Raw genomic sequence first — 26,631 nt, forward strand, 5'->3', positions numbered from 1 at the left:
GTTTGTTAATATGATGTATCACATTGATTGATTTGTGAATATTGAAGAATCCTTGCATTCCTGGGATAAACCCCCCTTGATCATGGTGTATGATCCTTTTAATGTGCTGTTGGATTCTGTTTGCTAGTATTTTGTTGAGGATTTTTGCATCTATGTTCATCAGTGCTTTTGGCCTGTAGTTTTCTTTCTTTGTGACATCTTTATCTGGTTTTGGTATCAGGGTGATGGTGGGTGGCCTCGTAGAATGTGGTTGGGTGTGTTCCTCCCTCTGCTATATTTTGGAAGAGTTTGAGAAGGATAGGTGTTAGCTCTTTACTAAATGTTTGATAGAATTTGCCTGTGAAGCTATCTGGTCCTGGGCTTTTGTTGGTTAGAAGATTTTTAATCACAGTTTCAATTTCACTGCTTGTGATTGGACTGTTCACATTTTCTATTTCTTCCTGGTTCAGTCTCGGAAGGTTGTGCATTTCTAAGAATTGTCCATTTCTTCTAGGTTGTCCATTTCATTGGCCTAGAGCTGCTTGTAGTAATCTCTCATTATCCTTTGTATTTCTGCAGTGTCAGTTGTTACTTCTTTTGCATTTCTAATTCTATTGATTTGAGGCTTCTCCCATTTTTTCTTGATGAGTGTGGCTAATGGTTTATCAATTTTGTTTTTCTTCTCAAAGAACCAGCTTTTAGTTTTATTGATCTTTGTTATCGTTTCCTTCATTTCTTTTTCATTTATTTCTGATCTGATCTTTATGATTTCTTTCCTTCTGCTAACTTTGGGGTTTTTTTTGTTCTTCTTTCTCTAATTGCTTTAGGTATAAGGTTAGGTTTTTTATTTGAGATGTTTCCTGTTTCTTAAGGTAGGATTGTATTGCTATAAACTTCCCTCTTAGAACTGCTTTTGCTGCATCCCATAGGTTTTGGGTCATCTTGTCTCCATTGTCATTTGTTTCTAGATGTTTTCTGATTTTCTCTTTGATTTCTTCAGTGATCACTTCGTTATTAAGTAGTGTATTGTTTAGCCTCCATGTGTTTGTATTCTTTACAGATCTTTTCCTGTAATTGATATCTAGTCTCATAGCGTTGTGTTCAGAAAAGATACTTGATACAATTTCTGTTTTCTTAAATTGACCAAGGCTTGATTTGTGACCCAAGATAGATATGATCTATCCTGGAGAATGTTACATGAGCACTTGAGACGAATGTGTATTCTGTTGTTTTTGGATGGAATGTCCTATAAATATCAAATAAGTCCATCTTGTTTAATGTATCATTTAAAGCTTGTGTTTCCTTATTATTTTCATTTTGGATGATCTGTCCATTGGTGAAAGTGGGGTGTTAAAGTCCAATACTATGATTGTGTTACTGTCGATTTCCCCTTTTATGGCTGTTAGTATTTGCCTTATGTATTGAGGTGCTCCTGTGTTGGGTGCATAAATATTTACAATTGTTATGTCTTCTTCTTGGATCGATACCTTGATCATTATGTAGTGTCCTTCTTTGTTGCTTTTAATAGTCTTTTTTTTTAAGTCTATTTTGTCTGATAAGAGAATTTCTACTCCAGCTTTCTTTTGATTTGCATTTGCATGGAATATCTTTTTCTGTCCCCTCACTTTCAGTCTGTATGTTTCCCTACGTCTGAAGTGAGTCTCTTGTACACAGCATGTATACTGGTCTTGTTTTTGTATCCATTCAGCCAGTGTGTGTCTTTTGGTTGGAGCATTTAATCCATTTACATTTAAGGTTATTATCGATATGTAAGTTCCTGTTCCCATTTTCTTAATTGTTTTGTGTTTGTTATTGTAGGTCTTTTCCTTCTCTTGTGTTTTCCTTTAGCATTTGGAATGCTAAAGTTCCTTTAGCATTTGTTGTAAAGCTGTTTTGGTGGTGCTGAATTCTCTTAGCTTTTGCCTCTCTGTAAAGCTTTTAATTCCTCCATCAAATCTGAATGAGATCCTTGCTGGGTAGAGTAATCTTGGTTGTAGGTTTTTCTCCTTTATCACTTTAAATATGTCCTGCTAGTCCCTTCTGGCTTGCAGAGTTTCTCCGGAAAGATCAGCTGTTAATGGGGGATTCCGTTGTGTGTTATTTGTTGTTTTTCTGTTGCTGCTTTTAATATTTTCTCTTTGTATTTAATTTTTGATACTTTGATTATTATGTGTCTTGGCATGTTTCTCTTTGGATTTATCCTGTGTGGGACTCTCTGTGCTTCCTGGACTTGATTAACTATTTCATTTGCCATATTAGGGAAATTTTGAACTATAATCTCTTCAAATATTTTCTCAGCCCCTTTCTTTTTCTTTTCTTCTTCTGGGGCCCTGTAATTCGAATGTTGGTGCATTTAATGTTGTTCAAGAGGTCTCTGAGACTGTCCTCAATTCTTTTCATTCTTTTTTCTTTATTTTGCTCTGCAGTTGTTATTTCCATGATTTTATCTTCCACGTAACTTATCCGTTCTTCTGCCTCAGTTATTCTGCTATTGATCCCTTCAAGAGAATTTTTAATTTCATTTATTGTGTTCATTACTGTTTGTTTGCTCTTTAGTTCTCCTAGGTCCTTGTTAAACTTTTCTTGTATTTATTCTATTTCCAAGATTTTGGATCATCTTTGCTATCATTATTCTGAATTCTTTTTCAGGTAGACTGCCTGTTTCCTCTTCATTTGTTATGTCTGGTGGGTTTTTGCCTTGCTCCTTCATCTGCTGTGTGTTTTTCTGTCTTCTTATTTTGCTTAACTTACTGTGTTTGTGGTCTCCTTCTCACAGGCTGCAGGTTCGTAGTTCCCGTTGCTTTTGGTGTCTGTCCCCGGTGGCTAAGGTTGGTTCAGTGGATTGTGTAGGCTTCCTGGTGGAGGGGACTAGTGCCTGTGTTCTGGTGGATGAGGCTGGATCTTGTCTTTCTGGTGGGCAGGTCCACATCTGGTGGTGTGTTTTGGGGTGTCTGTGTCCTTATTATGATTTTAGCAGCCTCTCTGCTAATGGATGGGGTTGTGTTCCTGTCTTGCTAGTTGTTTGGCATAGGGTGTCCAGCACTGTAGCTTGCTGGTCATTGAGTGAAGCTGGGTGCTGGTGTTGAGATGGAGATTTCTGGGAGATTTTCGCCGTTTGATATTACATGGGGCTCGGAGGTCTCTTGTGGACCAGTGTTCTGAGCTTGGCTCTCCCACCTCAGAGGCACAGCCCTGATGCCTGGCTGGAGCACAAAGAGCCTTTCATCCACACAGCTCAGAATAAAAGGGAGAAAAAATAGAAAGAAAGAAAGAAGATAAAATAAAATAAAGTTATTAAAATAAGAACTAATTTTTAAGAAAAATTTTTTTAAAAGTAATAAAGAAAATGGACAGAGAGAACCCTAGGACAAATGGTAAAAGTAAAGCTGTAAAGACAAAATTACACACAGAAGCATACACATACACACTCACAAGAAGAAAAAGGGAAAAAATATATATATATCTTTGCTCCCAAAGTCCACCTCCTCAATTTGGGATGATTCATTGTCTATTCAGGTATTCCACAGATGCAGGGTACATGACGTTGATTGTGGAGATTTAATCCCCTGCTCCTGAGGCGGCTGGGAGAAATTTCCCTTTCTCTTCTTTGTTCGCACAGCTCCCAGGGCTCAGCTTTGGACCCGCCTCTCTGCATGTAGGTCGCCTGAGATCCTCTGTTCTTTGCTCAGACAGGTTGGGGTTTAAGGAGCAGCTGATTCGGGGGCTCTGGCTCACTCAGGATGGAGTGAGGGAGGGGTACGGTTGCGGGGCTACCCGACGGCGGCACAGGCCGGCATGGCATGACATTGCAGTACCCTGAGGCACGCCATGTGTTCTCCTGGGGAAGTTTCCCTGGATCACGGGACCCTGGCAGTGGCAGGCTGCACAGGCTTCCGGGAGCATAGGTGTGGATAGTGACCTGTGCTTGTACACAGGCTTCTTGGTAGCTGCAGCAACCTTCACGTCTCATGCCTGTCTCCTGGGTCCATGCTGATAGCCGCGGCTCGCGCCCGTCTCTAGAACTCCTTTAAGTGGCGCTCTTAATCCCCTCTCCTCACGCACCAGGAAACAGAGAGGCAAGAAAAAGTCTCTTGCCTCTTCGGCACCTCCACACTTTTTCCCGGACTTCCTCCCAGCTAGCTGTAGTGCACTGACCCCTTCAGGCTGTGTTTACACATCCAACCCCAGTCCTCTCCCTGGGATCCGAGCCTCAGCTCCCAGCCCCCGCCCACCCCGGCAGGTGAGCAGACAAGCCTCTCGGGCTGGTGCGTGCTGGTCGGCACCAATCCTCTGTGCGGGAATCTCTCCGCTTTGCCCTCCACACCCATGTTTCTGCGCTCTTGTCCGTGGCTCTGAAGCTCCCCCCCTCCACCACCCGCAGTCTCTGCCCGCGAAGGGGCTTCCTAGTATGTGGAAACCTTTCCTCCTTCACAGCTCCCTCCCACTGGTGCGGGTCCCGTGCCTATTCTTTTCTCTGTTTTTTCTTTTGCACTACCCATGTACGTGGGGAGTTTCTTGCCTTTTGGGAGGTCTGAGGTTTTCTGCCACCGTTCAGTAGGTGTTCTGTAGGAGCCGTTCCACGTGTAGATGTATTTCTGATGTATTTGTGGAGACGAAGATGATGATCTCTGCGTCTTACTCTTCTGCCGTCTTGAAGCTGCTCTAAATTGATGAGGTTTTTGTTCAGCTTTGTTGAGGCGTAGTTTACCCTGATAAGTTTGATAATCAGAATAGCTTTTGCACTTTTCATGGGCTTTAAGGAAATTCAGTGAATTTCCTTATGAATATAGATAATAACATTGTATCATTCATAGAACTCTTAATTTTTATATGCATCTAGATCATTTAGCTTCTTTGTAAGAGCATACATTTCTTTAAGAACAGATAACTGCCTAGTCTTTCTCTTGGAAAGCCCCACAGTGCTTATTATGGCCCTGTATATGACATGTACACTAATTTTGAGACACAGAGCTTAGTTTGTTCAGTGAGGAAGTGTAAACTATTACAAAAATGTTTGCTGATAGGATCTGCAAAAATACCTTGACCATTTCTCAATTCTATATCAGGATGCAACAACAGAATGAAACTCAGTGGAAGACCCTACAGACACATGGGAGTCCTTGGAACTTCAAAACTCTATGACATTCGGAAAACTATCTTTACCTTCACTCCACAGGTGGGTGGACTGAGCTTTAATGTGCATTGAGATGAATGGAAATAAAAGAGAAACACTATAGAAATAAAGCATTTAGTGGAGTTGAGACAAGTGTCAGAGTTTCATGGGACCTTGTATATATTAAGTTGCTCAATAAATAGGGTTGGCCAAAAAGTTCGTTTTGGTTTTTTCCATATGTTATGGAAAAACATGAACGAACTTTTTGGCCAGCCCAGTCTTTGTTGGGTTGGACTGAATTGATCTTGAAGCACAGAGCTATGCCAAGTGACTTTGGCTACCAAGAGTAGTCCTGGGTGTTGCAGAAACAGTGATTAAGGATTTTATAAATGTTGGAGTACTTTTAAAAGTACTCTTTATTAAAGATTAAAAATAATACTGTATTCTTGATAAACAAAATATAGTCTTTTTTATTCAGCTACTGAATTAAGTGTTCTATTTGTTTTGGCGAAGTGCCCTTTTTACATGCCCAGAAATCTCTGATATCCTCTTCTAAACAAAAATGTCAGTACTGTTTTAGCCATGATTATACACTGTTTATTAGCCTGATGTTTATTACCCATATTATAATAGCAAGCCTTATTATATGTGTGAATAGGAGGATAAACTATTTTCTGAAAAAAAAGCTTAAGCTTTCTTTTGTCATCTTACATCTGAAATAGTGCAACTGAGGTATAGATGAAAGAATAATGGACCATAGATTCTATCTCTGATTTTGCCATTTGCTAGTCATATAACTTTGCTAATCTACTCAGTGTCTCTTGGCCTTATTTTTTTATCTATTAAAAAGGAGAAAAGCCCTCACTGGGTTGTTAGAATTAAATAAAATCATGTACTTGAAAACACTTTGTAAGCTATAACACACTAAAAATGTCCAGAACTACTGTTTGTACCAGTAAGCCACCAGATACTTTGGGAAGAATTAGACATTAAATTTGGAGGTATTGTTGCCCTTGTGATATCTTATATACCCTTGTGTATATGTGAGCACTTTGAAATATTATTTGATAGTTGTGAGAGTAAATTATTCTGAACTGTTATTTTCCTTTTTCTCAGTTTATAGATCAGCAACAATTCTACCTGGCTCTGGACAACAAGATGATAGTGGAAATGCTTAGAACAGACCTCTCCTATCTCTGTAGCCGCTGGAGAATGACAGGCCAGCCCACCATCACCTTCCCCATCTCACACAGCATGCTTGGTAAGGATGTATGAGGCAAGGAACGAATGTATTTTTGAAATAAGTCATGTGGTTGGCCCTTCAAAATCATAGAGTCACTGGAAAGCTACTTTTTGTCATTTATTCTTTCAGCAGTTTTTTTAAGCTCTTGTTTTGTACCAGGCACTTTTCAAAGCACTGGGCATACATGGGGTGAATATGGCAGTTGAGGTTTCTACTCTCACGGAGCTTATGTTTTAGAATAAATATGTAACAAATAAACCAGTACACAAGAATATTTCAGGTGGTTTGAGAGCTATAATTCAAGATATGTAATAGAATAACTTGTTTGGGGCTACTTCAGATAATTGGTTTCTAGGCCATTTTATAGAAACTTTATTAACACGATTCATTTTAAAGACAGTAGTACTATATTCTGCATCTGTCTTACTCCAGTAGAGCATCAAGATTTTATAGATAAGTTCCTAAACTTCTCTTTGCAAGGCTTGCCTAACTGAAGCAATAAAATCTAGCAGGGAAAAGTAAAAAGCCTTTCAGTTTATCTTTCCTTTATTAGCTGGGCTTCCTGACACTGCTTACTTGAAACTAAGTGAAAGGCTTTGTTGTTCTCTCAGTTCCTGGAGAACTAGAGCCAATACTGAAGCACTGCTTCCTTTCTGTATCTCTGCTGTTGCTTCCAAAGGCCTGTTTGTACTACCAAAGTACATAGAATTCCTTTTCATTAGAGAAGAATCCTTTGTCATAAATCATTCAAAGTCCAGACAGACTGTTAGGGATTTTGGTCACATCTCTAAAGTGCTTCAAAAGCACAGGAGTCCAGTGTACTTGTGTACCCATGAATAGTTGAAAGGTTCATTTCTACCTCGACATGTCTTTTCTCTCTGAGAAATACACACATTTTATCAAGTTTGATATAAATAAAACACTCAAAAAATGTAAAAAAAAAAGCACAGGAGTTGAGGAAGTAGGGTAGTCTTTCTTCTTTTTGTCTTTCTTCTTTATTTAAAACAATTAACAAGTGCCCATTTAATAACTACTGTGTTCCCAGAACTGTCTTTAGAAAGTATAAAGTCTAATTGGAGAAACAAAGCTAATTCACAAAATTAGTAGAAAACAATTCAAGACAGTATATAAAGAAGTACTAAACCATTAGATTAGTATTTTACAGTGACAGTGATCAAGTTGTCAAAGAAAATTTCTTGACTAGGTGGGACTTATCCAGGCTTTTTGGGATGTGTAGTATTCATATGTGAGGAGAGAAGAAGGAAAGGTACTTTAGGTGAGGGAAAAAATACCATGGGTGAAGCCTGGAGGCAGGGATGCCCTTGACTTGTGAGTGGACAGTGAAGAGGCCAAGCTGAATAGAGTGGGCCTTTCATGTTGGAGTATAATTATCAACAAAATTGGATTAGTAAAATGGGGTCAGATTATGAAGACCTTGAAAATAAGCAGAGAAATTTAAAACAAATTGTCTCAGAAGTCTGAAGCTATTAAAAGTTTTTGAGCAAGGAGTGATATGATGAAAGTGATATCTAGGGAATATTGACTTAGTGACAGTATACACTGTAGTTAGAAGAATCTGATATCAAGGAAACTAATCCAAGTATGAGGTGATGAGAAGATACACTGGATTGATGATAGTAAAAACTGAGTGGGAAAGAAGGATACAAGAGTCATTTTAAACACCACCTGCAAGTCAGGTGTTGGCTGACTAGATATGAGATATGAATCAAGATAATGCCAACATTTAGAGAGACTAGGTAAATAATGCTGCCATTGATATAAGAGAAATTATAAAGGAAGATGCCAGTTGTAAAGGGACATGTTGAGTTTGTAGTGCCAAAGAGGTTTCAAAATTGAAATGCCTAATAGTTGGGATGAGATATACAGCCATAGCTTGGGAAGAAGAATAAAATTAAGATCTAGATTTAAGTCACAAAGTTTTGATACTTGGTACATGGTCACACAACAAAAAACAGAAGTATCAATAGCAATAATAACTGCAGTGTTTATTGAGCACTTTCTCTGTGCCATGCACTGAGCTAAGTCCTTTCAGTGCCTTATTTTGACATCTCTACAACAACCCTATTCAGGTAGGTACTGTTAATAGCCCCCATTTTATAGATGAAGAAGGTGATTCATTGTGTAGTCACAAAGCTAGTAAGCAACAGAATCAGGCCTCAAACCAGGTCTGTCAGTCTCCAAAACCTACATTACTAATAGCTGTGTATTTTTGTCAGGGAAAATTTTGTGCTGGTGAAATGAGGATGAACATATTAGTGATCACATTAAAATGTGAATTAGTTAAATTCTCATATTAAATACAGATTCCTAGGATAGGTAAAAGCAAAATCTAGCTAGATGCTACTTACAAAAGCTATCCCTAAAATAAAATTGTATGGAAAAACAGAAAATAAAGGAAGACATAAAGATATATCACGTAAATGCTAACAAAAAGAAAGCAATGATGGCAATATTAATATCAAAAATAGCAAATAGAATTCAAGGCACAAATCAGTAAATGGGATATAAAGGATATTTTATATTGATAAGAGTTATAGTACATGAAGACAGTGAAACATTTATAAATTTTTATCTACTGAAGAATATCAGTGAAATGCATAAAGCAGATATTTAGGAAAACTTAAGGGCAGTATGATAAATCCATTGTACAGTCATAGTGGGAAACAATAACATACCTCTATCATAATGTCACAGATCCATTATAAAAAATAGCTAAAGATATAGAGGATTAACAGACTTGATTTTTGTGTTTACGGGTGTATGTGAAAGTATACCCAGAAAGACAGAATACACAAAGAATGTTTATTTTTTAAAAGTAGAAATAATATAGATGATATTGCCAGACATAGCACATAAAATTAATTAAAACAAAAATAATTTCTTAAAAACCTGACCATGAAGGAATTAAAATTTTTGCAAATAATTCTTTGATTAAAGAGGAAATCAAATTTGAAATTATATAGTGTTTTAAAATGAAAAATGATACCACTACTAATCAAAACTTAAGAGATTTGGCCAAAGTCATATTTAGAAATTTTCATATTCTTGAATATTTTCACTTTTGAAAAAAAAAGAGTTCTGTTTCCAGACAAAAAGGAATAGACTCACTTCTCCCTATTCTTCCTGCTAAGTACAGCTAAAAACCCTGGACATTACTCTAATACAAATATAAGAAGACTCTGAAAGTTGGAAAAAAGAAGGGAGACTGGCTAGGGACTTTGAAGCTAAGAAATGACACAGCAGTGAATTTCCTGGGTTTTCCTTCTGCCTCATATATCCTGGACTGGGTGCTGGAGAAGTTATCATCCCAGAAACACAAATGGGTACAGATTTTAAAAGGTCCAGGAAAGACCTTCTCCCTCTAGCCAAAGGAACAGGAAAGGGACAGTCTAGCCAGACAGAAAACTTCTAGACAATAAATGTGTTCTAATCTACCCAAATACCACAGAAAATAACTACAGCCCCATTCCCATCCCTATCAGCGAGGCTGTGTGGGGAACCTAGACTACTGCCTTCACACAGTTGTGAAGAGGTGCCCCCTCCCTCCTTAGGGATAGTGTCTGAGAAGAACTAGTGGGGAGCTTAGACGTTCATCCTTACTGAACAGTAGAGGAACTCCTTCCACACCCACCTAGCAGTAACAAGGCAGTGCCTCTTCCCTGCTGCACAATATCAGAGGAGACTTGCTGAATCAGAAGATTCAATAAGATCCACAGTCTTGTAAGATGATACCCCAAATTTCCAGAATACAATAGAAAATCATTCATACCAATGCCCAGGAAAATCTCAACTTCAATGAGAAAAGATGATCAACAGATACCAATACCAGGATGACAAAGATGTTGGAATTACAACAAAGATTTTAAGGCAGTCATCATAAAAATACTTTACCAAGCAATTACAACCACACTTCAAACTTGAAAGTAGGAAGTCTCAGCAAAGAAATTGAAGAGATGGAGAACCAAGTGAAAGTTTTAGAATTGAAAACTATAATAACTGAAATGAAAACTTACTAGATAGGCTCAGTAGCAGAAGAAATAGACTGAACTTGAAGATAGAACTGTAGAAGTGAACAAGAGTAAAAACAGACTGAAAAATATGAACAGAGCCTCAGAGACCTATGGGACTAATAATGAAACATCTAGCATTCATTTTATGAGTCCCAGAAGGAGAGGAAAAAGAATATAGGTCTGAAAAAAGTATTCCAACTAATTATGGCTGAAAAAAATGGCAAAAGGCATAAACCTACAGATTCAAAAAGCTGAGAGAGTCCCAAACAGGAAAAACCCAAAGAAATCCATGCCAAAACATAATGATCAAACTCCTGAAAATTAAAGAAAAAGAAAAAATCCTGAAAGCAGTAAGAGAAATGATACATTGTCTATGTGGGAAAACAACTAGAATGACAGCAGATCTCATCAAAAACCCTGGAGAACAGAGGGAAGTGGCATAACATTTTTCAAGTGTTTAAAGAAAAGAATTAATAAACTAAGAATTCTGTATCCAGTTAAAATGTACTTGAAGAATAAAGGGAAAAAAGACATTCTCAGGTGAAGCAAAACTAAATGAATTTGTCTGAAGGAGATCTGCTCTAAAAGAATAGCTTAAAGGAAATTCTTGAAATAAAAAGGAAATAATGCAAGATGGAATCTTGGAACATCAAGCAAGAAAAACAACAGTTGAAAGAGTAAGAATATAGGTAAATACAATAGACTTTCTCCACTTCAGTTTTCTAAATTATGTTTGGCGTTCGAAGCGAAAATCATAACACTGTCTGATGTGGTTCTCAAAGTATGTAGAGGAGATCTTTAATGCAGTTATATATTGGGGGAGGTAAGGGACTGAAAAGGAAATAAGTTTTTTTTCAAGCATAAACATTGTAAAGCAATTATACTCCAATAAAGATGTAAAAAAAAGGAAATAAGGTTTTTACACATCACTTTAAACTCGTGAAATGTTGACACTAATAGACAATGATATATGTATAATGCATGTTTGTATATATTATGTAATACCTAGGTTAACCACTAAGAAGTCTATACAAGGAGATAAAGTAAAAAACACTATAGATAAATCAAAATGGAATTCTTGTGTTTCAGAAAGCAGGAAGAAAAAATAGAAGAACAGAGGAACAAACAAAAAACAATAAGTAAAATGGCAGACTCATTCCTCATATATCAATAATTACATTAACTGTAAATAGCCTAAATACACCAATTAAAAGACTGAGATTGGCAGAGTAGATTTAAAAATGACCCACATATATGCTGTCTCCATGAGATTCACTCCATATGTAACAATATAGGTAGACTAGAATAAAATAATGGAAAATATGCCATGTAGAATTAATTTTAAAAATCAGAAGTGGGGGCGGCGGCCGCTACGGTGCTGACAAGATGGCGGCTGGCGGGGCTGTGTCTGCGACGCCCGAGTGCCGGCTTCTGCCCTACGCGCTACACAAGTGGAGCTCCTTCTCCTCCACCTACCTTCCTGAATTATGACATGGCTAGCTCCCTCATATTGTTCAGGTTAAGTTCCAAGAAGTGGAATAATTCTGAGGCTGTATAGTATGGTGATTAGGAGCGTTGGCTTTAGAGTCAAATTGCCTTGGATTCAAATTATTTCTTAGGAACATTTTAGTGGATAAGCCAAATGACCAGTCTTCACGGTGGTCTTCAGAGAGCAACTACCCTCCCCAGTACTTGATTCTGAAGCTTGAAAGGCCTGCTATAGTCCAGAATATCACATTTGGAAAATATGAGAAAACTCATGTCTGCAATTTGAAGAAATTTAAAGTCTTTGGTGGAATGAATGAAGAAAACATGACAGAGCTATTGTCCAGTGGCTTAAAGAATGATTATAACAAAGAAACATTTACCTTGAAGCATAAAATTGATGAACAGATGTTTCCTTGTCGATTCATTAAAATAGGTGTGTGATGATAAGGAATACAGTTCAATTCATACTGTATTAAGAAATACTGGGACACTTTCCTGCTACATTTTGTGGCACTACCAAGATGCCAACAGTTTTATTCAGCATTGCCTTTGCACCATGAGTGCAAATGTCAGTACAGTTTAAAAAAAAAAAGTCTATAAAGCCCTAGTCTTATTATGAAAAATAGTTTTGACCACATGGGACCTCCTGTGGGGATCCCCAGGAGCCCATGGATCACAGTTCCACTCTTATCGTGGGGACCCAGCTTTAACTTTAGCATCTGGTATGTTGAACTTAGTGGCATTGATGATCCCGATGTAGTACAACCCTGTCTCAACTGGTATAGTAAGTACCGTGAACAGGAAGCTATTCGCCTTTGCCTAAAACACTTCAGACAACATAACTATACAGAGGCCTTTGAATCACTGCAAAAGAAAACCAAGATTGCCCTGGAACATCCCATGTTAACAGATCTGCACGATAAATTGGTACTGAAGGGTGATTTTGATGCTTGTGAAGAATTGATTGAAAAAGCTGTAAATGATGGCTTGTTCAATCAGTATATCAGTCAACAGGAATATAAGCCACGATGGAGTCAAATCATTCCGAAAAGTACCAAAGGTGATGGAGAAGATAACCGACCAGGAATGAGAGGAGGCCATCAGATGGTTATTGATGTTCAAACAGAGACTGTTTATTTGTTTGGTGGCTGGGATGGAACACAAGATCTTGCTGACTTCTGGGCGTACAGTGTGAAAGAGAACCAATGGACATGTATCTCTAGAGACACTGAGAAAGAGAATGGTCCCAGTGCTAGATCATGTCATAAAATGTGCATTGACATTCAACGAAGGCAAATCTACACACTGGGGCGTTATTTGGATTCCTCTGTGAGGAACAGCAAATCTCTGAAGAGTGATTTCTATCGTTATGACATTGACACAAACACATGGATGTTACTCAGTGAGGATACTGCTGCTGATGGAGGACCGAAACTGGTGTTTGATCATCAGGTTTGGTGCACAGATAACTGTATGGTGGAATTAATTAGTGCTCAGTGACTATTGCTCTTAGAGTTTATTTCACATGTTATGCTGAGTTTTCTATTGGTGGTTTCTACTACAAATACCTATGACATATAATAAAAAGAATTACTGTTTCAGTAAAAAAAAAAAAAAAATCAGAAGTGGCCATGTTAATATCTGGTAAAATAGACTTCAGAATAAAGAGAAAAAATATAGATAATAAAAATAATGTTAAGAATGAGGAAGGGGATATAGCAACAGAAATGGAGGAGTCTTTACAAATTATGAAAGAATACCAAATACAATTTTATAAATCTAGATAAAATTGACAAGTGTCTAGAAAAGTAAAATAAGAATAAGCTTTAAAAATAGAGACACATATAGAGAACAAACTTATGGATACCAAGGGGGTGGGATGAATTGGGAGATTGAGATTGACATATATACACTACTATGTATAAAATAGGTAACTAATGAGAACCTACTGTATAGCACAGGGAAACTACTCAGTGCTCTGTGGTGACCTAAATGGGAAGGAAATCTGACAAAGAGAGGGTATATGTATATGTATAACTGATTCATTTTGCTGTACAGCAGAAACTAGCACAACATTGCAAAGCAACTGTACTCCAATAAAGATTAATTTAAAAAAAGAATAAGCTTAGGGCTTCCCTGGTGGCGCAGTGGTTGAGAGTCCGCCTGCCGATGCAGGGGGGACGCGGGTTCGTGCCCCGGTCCGGGAAGATCCCACATGCCGCGGAGCGGCTGGGCCCGTGAGCCGTGGCCGCTTAGCCTGCGCGTCCGGACGCTAAAAAAAAAAAAAAAAAAAAAAAAAAAGAATAAGCTTAATAAGAAATATGCATAAAACTATGTAAAAAAATTATAAAGCTAATAAAAAACATAAAAGAAGATTTTAATTACTAGAGAGACATACCATGTTGCTAGATGGAAATAGTTAATATTGAGAAGATGTTCATTCTTATTAAATTAATCTATCAATTCAGTGAATTCCAAATCAAAATAAAGACAAATTTTTATGAACAAGCTGAATCTAAATTGCATATGGAAGAGAAAGTGTACAAGAATAACCAGATTTTTTAAAAACTAGAAACAAGAGAAGATAGATCCATTGGAATTACAATAATGATAAAGACAGCAATCCAAATAGCAGCAAAAGAATATAAATAAATACATTTGGGAAAATCATTCATTTAGGCCTGCTACTTTACATTTTATGCAAAATTAAATTCTAAACAGATTAAACAGGTAAGCAACAAGAAAAACTATAAAAGTATTAGAAGAAAGTATGGGAGAATGTTTTTGTGATCTTGGGCTGAAGAAAGCTGTACTTTGCAAGACACAGAAAGGAAAACTTGACAGATTTTAAAACATGAAAATCTAAATTAATCTTTGTTTCTAAATAAATATTTTATACAAAAATGAAGTGTGGTTGAGGCTGAAAGACAAATAATAAAGTAGATAAAATATTTGCCATACATATGATAGAGAAAAGGGTAATAGTCACAAAACATAAAGAGGCCTTGAAAGTCAATTGAAAAAAAAAAAAGATTATTTATTAAAAGCATGGGAAAAGAGCTTTCCAACCCAAGCCTGGCAGAATGGCTCCTGCAAAGACGGGTGGCAAGAAGAAGGGCCAGTCCGCCATCAACGAGGTGGTGACCAGAGAATACACTATCATCATTCACCAGCGCATCCATGGAGTGGGTTTCAAGAAGCATGCCCCTCGGGCACTCGAAGAAATCTGGAAATTTGCCATGAAGGAGGTGGGAACTCCAGATGTACACATTGACACTGATCTCAACAAAGCTGTCTGGGCCAAAGGAATAAGGAATATCCCATACCGTGTCCATGTGCGGTTGTCCAGAAAACGTAATGAAGATGAAGATTCACCAAACAAGCTCTATACATGGGTTACCTATGTACCTGTCACCACTTTCAAAAATCTACAGACAGTTAATGTGGATGAGAACTAACGGTTGATTGTCAAAGTTTTCAAACCACCAAAAAAAAAAAAGTGGGAAAAGAACATGAACAGGCAATTCATAAAAGAAATACAAATAGCCAGTCTATACATGAAAACATGCTCAATCTTACTAGTATTAAAATTAAAACAATGTATTTTTTAACGTATCAGATAAACAAAGATTAAAAAGATTATTAACACTGTTGTTAAAGATGTGGGGAAACATCACTTTCTATACTGATGGTAGACATAGTGGCACAACATTTTTAGTGTGCAGTTTGTCAGTCTATAAAGTTTTTAGTAAGTGTTCCCTTTGTTCTAGCAGTTCTACTTGTAAGAATTTATCCTAAGGAAATAATAGAAAAATTGCATCACAGTGTTGCTTATAATACAACAGTCTAAATATCTGTTATGGAATCAATTTTAGATTTTGCAAAGAATTAGTTAGAGAAAGTGGATCACAAAAGAGTATGATCCCTTTCACATAAAGTTGGATAATTGTTAGCCTTCTAAATATTTTTTATGCCTACCCACATACACACATGTAAACCAAAGCTCATTGGATGAGATAATGTATAAAGTGTTCAGCACAGTACTCGGCACATAACATTCAACATATGGTTGCTGTTGTTATTATTGTCAGCATTCAGTAATTATTCTGTGTTCTGCAATCAGGCAATGTGCTAAGTACTTACAATAAATAAGATACTGTCTGTGAGGAACTCTCCTCTCTTGGTCATCATCCCTTACCATTTCCCATTCTGCACAGCGTCATTGGCTCTCAGATGAAGTGTTGAAATACAGGGTGGTCAACGAGGACTGTCTAATTTGTACCATCACCACCAGAAAGTTGGTTTAAAATAATTGAAAGATTCCCCTTATTTCAAAGTTAAAACCACAAAGATTGTTTTAAAATTCTCTTCATTTTAAGATGAAGATGGAACCAGCTTGAATTCAAGTATCCTGGCAGCACTCCGAAAAATGCAGGATGGCTATTTTGGTGGGGCAAGGTAAGTGACCTCTATGCATTCAGTAGTGAAATGAAGTGAAATTTGGAAGCTGAGTATAGTAATGGTAGACTTGTGATGCCTTTCTCTGTATCTTTAGCAACATATACCCATCCTATTCCAGGAGCTGGTGTTTGATAGATTGAATCAAGGAATTTAATGTTAAAGAGAAGGGTTGGAATTTTTCCTCACCCTGTTCTTTGCCTACACCCCATAAATTCAGTGGATCAGGAAACTTACCCTGGAAGGAAGGAAGAATGGAAGGGAGGGAGGGAAGGAGGGAGGAAAGTAGGTTACTGGACTATTCAATTCTCATGCCTTTTCTTTTTTCCCTAAGTTTTTATTTTGAAAAATTTCAAGTAGACACAAATATGCAAGAATCTTATTGAATACCATATACCCTCCCTCAAGACTCACCTGTTGTTAACATCTGTCCCACTTGTGTATTCTCTCTCCCCCTTCCCTCCCTTCCTTCCTCTCCTCCCTCCCTTCCTCTCTTGTTCCCCACCCTTCTCCCTCTCTCACACATACATATGTGCGCACACACACACACACATGCACACACACACAAAGGCACACACACTTTTTTCACTAAAGTGTGTGAGAGTTAGTCAGAGATATCATGACTCTTTAACCCTAAATACTTCAGTTTCTGTCTTCTAAGAAAGAGGGCATTCTCATACATGACTACAATATAATCGGCACACTCAGAAAAGTTAATATTGATACGATACTATTATCTAATATGGAGTCCCTATTCAAAATTACCCAGTTGTCTCAATAATGTTTTCCCATAGCTTTTTTCTCACTCCAGCTCCAATGAAAGATCACTCATTGGCTTTTAGTTATTATATCTCCTTGATGTCTTTTAATCTAGAGCAATTCCCCAGCCGTTTGTTAATATTTCATGACAATTTTCATTACAGTTTTAAAGAAAGAAGGTCAGTTATTTTGCAGAATGTCTCTCAGTTTGTTTAAAATGTTATCTTCTGAGTCACTTTCCCCTGTCTGAGTTTACTCATTGGTGACCTCACAATGGACGTGTCTATTGCTTGCCAGCCCTTCCATGGGGAGAGCACTTCTCTCCATATTCTTCATAATCCTCCATTCGTGTCTAGATTCCATTATCCTTTCCCCAACAATCTTTGACCAAATGGCTTTATCTTCCATTGATCAATCAGTTATTTCTAATGGGGTTGTAAAATCGTGATTCTGTGTTTCTATCATTCTTTGTACATGTATTTGTTGGAATCCTTCTGTTAAAAAAAAAAAAAGCTCTCCCTTACCCCCTTTAATTTTGTAGTTTTATTGCCAGCATAGAGTCATAGATCCTTATTTTATTTTTATGTCATGCTTCATTCCATTGTCTATTTCAGTGTACATATTATTCAAGATCTGGCCATTGGGAGCCCCCTCAAGCTGACTTCTTTAGAAAATCAGTACTATTGACTTTCCCTTTGGGTTTGGTTTTGCAATTGGCTTTATAAGTAGGGGAAGATATAGCTTACAATCTACTATAATTCTTAAAATTGTCAGATACCGTTTTTTTCTTTTCAAAATGGTCTTTTTGAGTATTTTTTGAAATGATATGACAGATTTGTGGTGATTTATCTTCATTCTGTCCTAGCTTCTCTTGCAGCCAATGGAAGTTTTTGCCAGATATTTGGCATAGTTAGCAATGTAGTATGTGGCAGTGAAAGAGAGCAAAACTGATCTGCTGGTGGATTGTGAACCCATAATTGTAGTCTTTATTAACATAGTACCCTAGCCTATACTACACTATGTCTAGGAGTGCTGTAAATTTTCACTTTTACAAAATTTGTACTAATGTATAAACGTTAGTAATCCCCCAACAGAACATTCTAGGTATCCTTTTTATCACTAAACTGTGTTGTTTTGAAAATGATTTCCTCTGATTTTCTGTTTTCTGTTTACCCTCTTAATTGTCAGGATTCAAACAGGTAAACTGTCAGAGTTTTTGACAACATCTTGCTGCACACATTTGAGCTTTATGGAACCTGGACCTGAGGGTAAATTGTACAGTGAAGATTATGATGACTATGATAATGAGCTGGAATCTGGTGACTGGATGAATGGCTATGGTTCAACCAGTAATGGTAAGGAGGCTTCATAAATGCACTGGCCTTACTGGACAAGAATACAAAGTATTGTTGATCATCTTCCTTAATACTTCTCCTGCCAGCAGTCTCACTCCTATTTAATACACCTAGATTTCTGCTTTTGTTTGGCTTTACTTTTCATCTACTTACCTTTGGTTTCTGGTCTAATATCCCTGTGGTGATTGTGGAGTATAGAGTTGGACTATCCCTTAGTAAGGTTAGGGGAGATTTCTCTCCCAGGTACATAAAATGAGTGGTACTTTAAAAATGGGAGGAAGCAATGGTGAGTGAGAGATATTTAATCAAGTATGTAGTAGGAAAACTAGACATATACGTACTGCTTTTTGACATTAAAAAGCATAAAAAGTGTAAAATTCCATCAGAGTTCTTTTATATAGAATATTATATAATCTATAATTTTATATTCTAATATATTCTATATATTCTAATTTTATATAGTTATTTTATATAGAATATTATAGGGGTACATCAGAATCTCTGGGGAGGTCTGCGTAGTTTGAAAAAGCCGATTTGGTACACCTATTGCTTTCATATTACAAGTAGACAAATAAGGCAGAACAAAATCTAATTGGCTTCTACGAATACAAAGATGATATAGTGAGAAAGCATCATGGGGGCCTGACAAGCACCCTAAAGTGTTCAAATGCTGACCTAGGCAGGGCAAACATTACATTATTTGAATCCCACAGAGAGAAGGGCCAGTGGGAGTGAATTATTGTTCTAGTTATGTAAAACATGGTTTGCCTGCTTTCGCTGTCTGGTTTTCTGATTGTTAGCCTATATCTTAAGGCAGCCAATTTCTTTATCTTAAGAGTGGTGTGTTGGAGAGAAGAAAAATAAATAAATTAGCTTTCCTCAGTGAGCTAGCAAGCATAATCTCATATACAATAAACCCAAACACTAGCAGTCAGAAGGACTGTTTTCTCATTTAGGCTCAGCATTTACTCACCTAAGTACAGCTTAATTCACTCTGTTTTTGTAAGATCTAAAATAGTGTGAATTTCTTTGTTTGAAGAGTACATTAAATACAAGATTATTTCCTGTTATCAGTAATACCCAAAGTCATGATATCTATCTTGGCATAAGCTGAAATATTTTGAAAACCAAATAAGACTGATCATATATTGAGGTTGTTTGCTATTGCGTAGGTAGTTGTGATTTACATCTGTAGCACTCATTCTCTTAGATTGCTTTCTTAAATATATCTCTTTAATGATGTGTTTTACTAAGCTTGATATTATGCATTCTGCGTCACTTTCCCCTGTCTGGGTTTACTCATTGGTGGCCTCACAATGGACGTGTCTGTTGCTTGCCAGCTCTTCCATGGGGAGAGCGCTTCTCTCCATATTGTTCATAATCCTCTACTCAAGTGTCTAGATTGTATTCAAGGTTATAATATTTGTCATTAAGATGTCACTGAGTATGAGGTCCACTCCTGCAGCTCTGCTAGTTCCCATTAGTCACATCAGAGTACAGAAAGACATCTGAAGAGTTCCCCAGAGGTAATCAAAATCCAGATGATACATGACTGACGTAACAAACTTCAGTATTATCCAAACATTGGGCTTTTCCAACTATAAATGTTGCAAGTGTTCATGTAAAATCTGAAATGTTAAGCAGCCACGAGATATATGTATTTTTTTTCCATTATCCATAGTCAGAGAGAATGTTATAGAAGGTGTGGGGGGTAGGGAGAGACCAAGAGGATAAGGACTATATCTGTCTTCTTCAGCACTGAAACCTCAGCACCTAGTACACCACCTGGTCCATTGTGGGCAACAAATATTTGGTGAATAAATGAAGGGGGTAACAAAAAAGACCAACGTGTGGTCAGTAGTCCTTTTGACACCAGTGTCACATGGAGCTTGTTTTTTCTTTAGCAATTGTAGCTGCCATTTGTGGAATCTGTCTGTTTTCAGCTAGGCTCAATGTTTAGTAGAATATTTTTGCCCTTCCCCACAAGTCTCCTCATACCAGTGAGACTCAAAGGGCCCTATTCTACTCCTCCACCACAACTGCCACCACCACTACCATCACACACACATACATAGATTATGAAATGCTCCACCTGGCCTATAATAAGCTCATACTACTTTCAGGGAACCTAATATTGTCTCAACAAAGTTGAAGAACAGGTGGATCCTGGTAAATAGCCATAGTTTTTGAATAGTAAAGCTACGAGATTGTATAATGATCACCAGCTATTTTCCCCCATGAGCTAAAACAACCTGGTTTTGGTGCTGTGTTGTGGACACAGGAGCCAGTCATTCTGTTTGGTGGGGTAGATTGTGAAGTAACTAAAATGTTTATTTTTTTCTCTCCCCCCTCCCCACACTAACCTTGCAGCTCGCTGTGGTGATGAAGTTGCTCGTTATTTAGATCACCTTTTGGTGCACACGGTCCCCCATCCTAAAGTAGCCCTTACCTCACAGAAGGGAGGGATAAATCGGTTCCGAGCTGCTGTGCAGACAACCTGCGATTTATTGTCCTTGATGACCAAGGCCAAGGAGCTGCATGTACAGAGTGAGTAATGCCATGACTCACTGGAGTCAGGAACAGGATGACATGAAGCCCAGGATGGGGGTGGGGTGTTTATTACAGTGTAGGCAGGAACTTTGTTTTGTTCACTGCTTTATCCCAGCATCTCAGACAGCACCTAGAACATATTAGATGCTCAAATATTTGTAAAATTAATGAATTTTTACAATTAAAAATGGGTAATTAATGGGTATAGTTTTGCTATAGATAGTGCTATGTAGTCTGGTTTAACCAGTTACATAGGAAGAAGAGACAGAACAAGAGACATGGAGTATATTCAGTTTTAACATCAAAGTATTAAAATGTGGAAAGGATTTTTTCCTCCTTTGGAAAAGTTACTAATTTGGAAGTAATTTTATTTAAAGAGAAAGCATTGCAGACTATTACAAGATAGCCTTGCAATGGAAAGGGAGATATTCTCCCTTAAGTAAGCTAAATCTGGTTCCTTAAGCCAGCTGTAACTTATACAGTCAGTTGTTCCAGCAGTGTAGAGCTGTATTTGTCAACATTCTTCAACAGCTTTACCATTCTTCTCCCCAAGACTACTATCCTCCCTCAGTAGTATTCACAGTGGAGGATGTCTTCTACCACACATTGCCAGGAGTAGTCATGGTTCCTAAGAGTGTTCAGTACCTGTATGATAGCTGCATATGAAGGGACAGAGGGCTCCTTGGCCACACCTAGAGGACCTAAATGTTAACATTTCACAGATGATGAGAATGATTGAGATGCATGATCTTACTGTCTAAAATTTTATTGACCATTACTAACCAACGATATTAAACATGATCATTGGGGAATCATTTAACAGTTAGAAAAGGGAAAAGCTTAGCATACATAGCCTTTGTGTATGCTTCCTTGACAAAGGGCTTATGCAAAGACATCAGCTTTATTAAGTTATACTTCTTGATTGTGAATCAGGAAAGTTGAGCTTAATTCCCAGCTCTGCTACTTACTTGCTTGAACAGTTATCTGAGCTCTGTATCTCTCTTTCTCTATCTGTAAAATGGCAAAAATGACAAGAGAGTCTCTCCTTAGAGGTTATGGTAAGTGTTTCAACAATGAACTGTAAGTAAAAATCTTAGGAATATCTCAAAGTTGGTCAGCCACTACATTTTTTGATTCCCTAGATAGGGTCATCCGTTTATCTGTTCTCAAGCAATTCCAACTGCTAGCAGCCAGATATTCTTCTGGGAGAGTCCAGAAAATATAAAATGTAACTGGGTTCTTTCTGTTATATGTGGTATTCTATTAAAGTATCAGTGATGGCACCATTGTGGTATTGATTACATTTGTAGAATTTAATATCTTATATATCCAGCTGATGCTGTAATTCTAGATATTCCATTCAAAATATGTTGATTGATTGATTGAATATCCCTTGATTTATCTGACCTTCATATTTCTTTTCTTTGCTATTACCAAGAAAGGGTAAACTTCTCATTCTTGTTCTATAAAGAAACAACCCATATGTAACTTCATTGTTGAGGTCAACTGTGCATTTTTATTAATCTCTTAATTATCTAAGCTTTTCCATAAATATCAACCTCTTGCAGATGTACACATGTATCTTCCTACAAAGATATTTCAGGCTTCCCGGCCTTCACTCAACTTACTTGACTTACTTCATGCACCACAAGAGGACCAGGTAAATTTGCACAGGAGGTATTTCTATCAGCTTTTTCCAAAACTGCCATTCTTACAGAAAATAATAGAACTAGCCATTATGGTTTCTACTAGTAACTGGTGGTAGGCAAAATGCCACCATGGTGAAGATATATGTCCTTTTTAGTTCACTTTTTAAATGGGCAAGTTTTTCTAGTCAGGCTTAAGAAAACTAGATTGCTGTATCATGCATTCTGAAGGTGTCATTGTTTTTGCTTTACTTTTTTTTTTCTTTTTTTTTTTTTGCGGTATGCGGGCCTCTCACTGTTGTGGCCTCTCCTGCTGCGGAGCACAGGCTCTGAATGCACAGGCTCAGCGACCATGGCTCACGGGCCCAGCCGCTCCGCGGCATGTGGGATCTTCCCGGACGGGGACACGAACTCGTGTCCCCTGCATTGGCAGGAGGACTCTCAACCACTGCACCACCAGGGAAGCCCTGCTTTACTTTTTGTCAAAATTTAGGAAACTCTTATGGAAAAGGTTTAGAAAGTGAAAAGATCAACACTCTAGGGCATTATTTAAGGTGAGCACTTGTGGATTTTTTTTTTGTCTTTTCTCAAACTAAAGGTTCCCTCTGTTCGTGTAGAAATACATCTTCCTAGAGACCCATCTGGGGAGGTGGACTTCAAAGCACTGGGTTTACAGTTGAAGGAGACCTCCAGCTTACAGGAGCAAGCTGATATCCTCTACATGCTATATACTATGAAGTAAGTGATGATATTATCAATCTACTTTTTTTTTTTTTTAATCTACTTTCATTATCATATAGAAAACGAAGTATAGCATATTAAGTATAGCACTGCTCTGGAGTCTCACTGATGTGAATTTGAATAGTTTTGCAACCTACCTACTGTGTAACTTTAAAGTCTCAATTGTCCTCATTTATAAAATTTGGATTATACCTACCTCATAGAATTGTTTTAAAGATTAAAACAAGATAAAATATCTGCAGTCTCTAATACAATGCCTGGTACATAGTAAGTGACTAATAACATAAACATTATTATCATTATTATAGTTATTTTAAGCCTCCATTATTTGGTAAAATCTATAGATAAATAAATTTTTAACTCAAAAGAAGTAAGAATATGGAGGCTTACAGGAAAAAATAAGTAGCATTAGTGAGTGTTTGCTATGTGTCAGGCACCCTCTGCTAGGTACATTTTATCTAGGTACCTCTAACTCTAGGTACCTTGAACTCCTGTCTCCTGTCCCCCAAATTCCCCCACAAAATTACCTGTTCTTCCTCATTTATTCATGTTGTCAGCACCGTGAAGAGGCAGGATGGCCCTCCGCCCTCCCCTAATTGGTTTTGGATGTCTAGACTGATAATGCCACACACATACCAGAAGGGTGTGGGTCCTTAAAAAGCAGGGAAAGAGGCTGGATTTGGAATTTTATTATGATTAGGAGGTGAGACTGGGATGAGGGTTCATTCTCAACAGCACCAAAAGAGGGAACACTCAGACATTTTTATCACCTTGCCCAGGAGTTGGCTGGAAAGGAAAGGGGAGTGGTAGGACTTGAAAGCAGTCAGCAGTCAAATATCAAAAATGGATTCGCAAAAAAAGAAAAAATGGAGTCGCTTCTATGAAATTCTTCATCTCTATTGTTGGAATCAACACCTACCTAATCATCAAGCCTTCTCCCTATATCCAGTTAATCACCAAGTCTGTCCAGTTTTACCTCTAAATATTTATCTTCTGCATCTCTAATATTGCTGCCTTCATTCAGGCCTATATCTCTCCCTAGAACTATTGCTACAGTTTCCTAACAAGTCTTTCTACTTCAATCTAGTTTTCCTCAAACGCCTCCTCAACAGAGGAGGGAGAGTAACTTTGATGATGTTGCCGAAATGCCCAGGCTTACACAAAAGTAGAGAGAATAGTGTGATGAACACTTTTGTACCCATCTCCCAGCCTGAACAACTAAAAACTCATGGTTAATCTTGTCACATCTATATTCTCCTTCTCTCTTCCTCCTGGATTATTTTGAAGAGGATACACCAAACATTTTATCATTTTATTCTTAAATATTTCAGTATTATTTCTAAAAGACAAAAACCTCTTAAAACATAACCACAATGGGACTTCTGGTTCTGGACAAGATAGAGTAAATGCATTTCTCTCTGTTCCTCCTGCTAGGTACAGGAGGACATTATTTATAAAACAAACATAACAAGATGTTGAAAGGTGGAGAGAAGGCGGCAGGCTGGCTAAGGACCTCATGATTCGAGGACTAAGAGGGTGCTGACGTCCCCAGGTTTTCTTTGTTGCCTCACTGGGTGCTGGAGAAGCCAGCAGCCTAAAAATCCCAGTCATTGGGCACAGACAACAAAAGCCCTAAGGAAAACCCGTTCTTCCCAGACAAAGGGCTAGGAAAGAGGCACTCTAGCAACACAGACAACTTTTAAACAATAACCACTCTATTCCAGCCAAGCACCAGAGAAAAATCTGCGGTGCTACCCCTGTCAACAAAGGCTGAGTGGAAAGCCCAGACTTCTGCTCTCACCAAGGCAGGCACTGCTCCAACTTTCTCACTGCCAGGGGAGTGTCAAAGAAGGCTAGGTAGGGATTTGGGACTTTCATCCCCTCTAGGTGGTAATGAAGTCCCTTGGCCTGACTCCAGAGCCTATGCCATTTCCATCAGATTATGGTGTTTAATGAGTAAGTAAAAATGGAAGCTGAAAAGCCCGCCAGCACTAAAGTCAAAGTTTTACACATCCAACTTTATTAAAAATAGCCCAAACATATTTTAAGCTATTTAGGGCCTGCCTGCTTTGCATCCTCCTCAAAACTCAACCTGCATCTGCTAGCAAGAGATAAGCCCTGGGCGATGAGTGTCCCAAACCATTGCTGCCATTCAGAGCTTTCTAACCTAGAGCCTCCCCACCGTGCTACTGAGGGACTACACCTAGACCTGTAACCCCCCTCCTCCCCTCTTCCCTGGGAGTTCCCTTGCCCTCCTCCTGTTATGGATAGTAGAACTTGTGCCTTATATAAGCCTCCTGACAGTCTGATGCTGTGAGGGACTTCGCCTCTCATACAACCCTGTCCAAGTGCCAACTGTTAAAGATTGTTATGTGCTACTACCAAGAAAAAGACATGGTTATTTTTTGTTTTTAACATCTTTATTGGGGTATAATTGCTTTACAATGGTGTGTTAGTTTCTGCTTTATAACAAAGTGAATCAGTTATACATATACATATGTTCCCATATCTCTTCCCTCTTGCGTCTCCCTCCCTCCCACCCTCCCTATCCCACCCCTCCAGGCGGTCACAAAGCACCGAGCCAATATCCCTGTGCCATGCGGCTGCTTCCCACTGGCTATCTACCTTACGTTTGTTAGTGTATATATGTCCATGCCTCTCTCTTGCCCTGTCACAGCTCACCCTTCCCACGCCCCATATCCTCAAGTCCGTTCTCCAGTAAGTCTGTGTCTTTATTCCTGTCTTACCCCTAGGTTCTTCATGACATTTTTTTTTCTTAAATCCCATATATATGTGTTAGCATACGGTATTTGTCTCTCTCTTCCTGACTTACTTCACTCTGTATGATAGACTCTAGGTCTATCCACCTCATTACAAATAGCTCAATTTCATTTCTTTTTATGGCTGAGTAATATTCCATTGTATATATGTGCCACATCTTCTTTTTCCATTCATCCGATGATGGGCACTTAGGTTGTTTCCATCTCCGGGCTATTGTAAATAGAGCTGCAATGAACATTTTGGTACATGACTCTTTTTGAATTGCGGTTTTCTCACAGTATATGCCCAGTAGTGGGATTGCTGGGTCATATGGTAGTTCTATTTGTAGTTTTTTAAGGAACCTCCATACTGTTCTCCACAGTGGCTGAACCAATTCACATTCCCACCAGGAGTGCAAGAGTGTTCCCTTTTCTCCACACCCTCTCCAGCATTTATTGTTTCTAGATTTTTTGATGATGGCCATTCTGACTGGTGTGAGATCATATCT

General features: G+C 38.1%; 2 protein-coding genes and 1 pseudogene across 7 annotated transcripts in view; all 3 read left to right on the forward strand.

Annotated features, from left to right (window-relative positions):
• PHKA1 (phosphorylase kinase regulatory subunit alpha 1) overlaps positions 1 to 26,631 on the forward strand; it is a 139,588-nt gene that overhangs the window by 87,821 nt on the left and 25,136 nt on the right. For 3 of the 5 annotated variants that reach the window (XM_007467452.1, XM_007467453.1, XM_007467451.1), the window contains exons 15-21: positions 5,046 to 5,155; positions 6,209 to 6,353; positions 16,234 to 16,312; positions 18,260 to 18,426; positions 20,797 to 20,973; positions 22,545 to 22,636; positions 23,221 to 23,360. In XM_007467452.1, the coding sequence (XP_007467514.1) occupies positions 5,046 to 5,155; positions 6,209 to 6,353; positions 16,234 to 16,312; positions 18,260 to 18,426; positions 20,797 to 20,973; positions 22,545 to 22,636; positions 23,221 to 23,360 (910 nt within the window). The remainder of the gene's footprint in view (positions 1 to 5,045; positions 5,156 to 6,208; positions 6,354 to 16,233; positions 16,313 to 18,259; positions 18,427 to 20,796; positions 20,974 to 22,544; positions 22,637 to 23,220; positions 23,361 to 26,631) is intronic. The other 2 variants (XM_007467455.1, XM_007467454.1) reach the window with 1 other exon arrangement.
• On the forward strand, positions 11,753 to 13,354 carry LOC103081638 (muskelin-like). The gene is made up of 3 exons (XM_007467468.1): positions 11,753 to 11,850; positions 11,986 to 12,287; positions 12,534 to 13,354. The coding sequence occupies exons 1-3, from the start codon at positions 11,753 to 11,755 to the stop codon at positions 13,352 to 13,354; spliced, it is 1,221 nt and encodes a 406-aa protein (XP_007467530.1).
• Positions 14,935 to 15,312, forward strand: LOC103076676 (60S ribosomal protein L31 pseudogene; annotated as a pseudogene). The gene has a single exon (XR_014368688.1). The product of XR_014368688.1 is annotated as a 60S ribosomal protein L31 pseudogene (transcript).

The sequence above is a fragment of the Lipotes vexillifer genome, unplaced genomic scaffold, assembly GCF_000442215.2.
Source record: "Lipotes vexillifer unplaced genomic scaffold, Lipotes_vexillifer_v1.1 scaffold142, whole genome shotgun sequence".
Taxonomy (NCBI): Eukaryota; Metazoa; Chordata; class Mammalia; order Artiodactyla; family Lipotidae; genus Lipotes; species Lipotes vexillifer.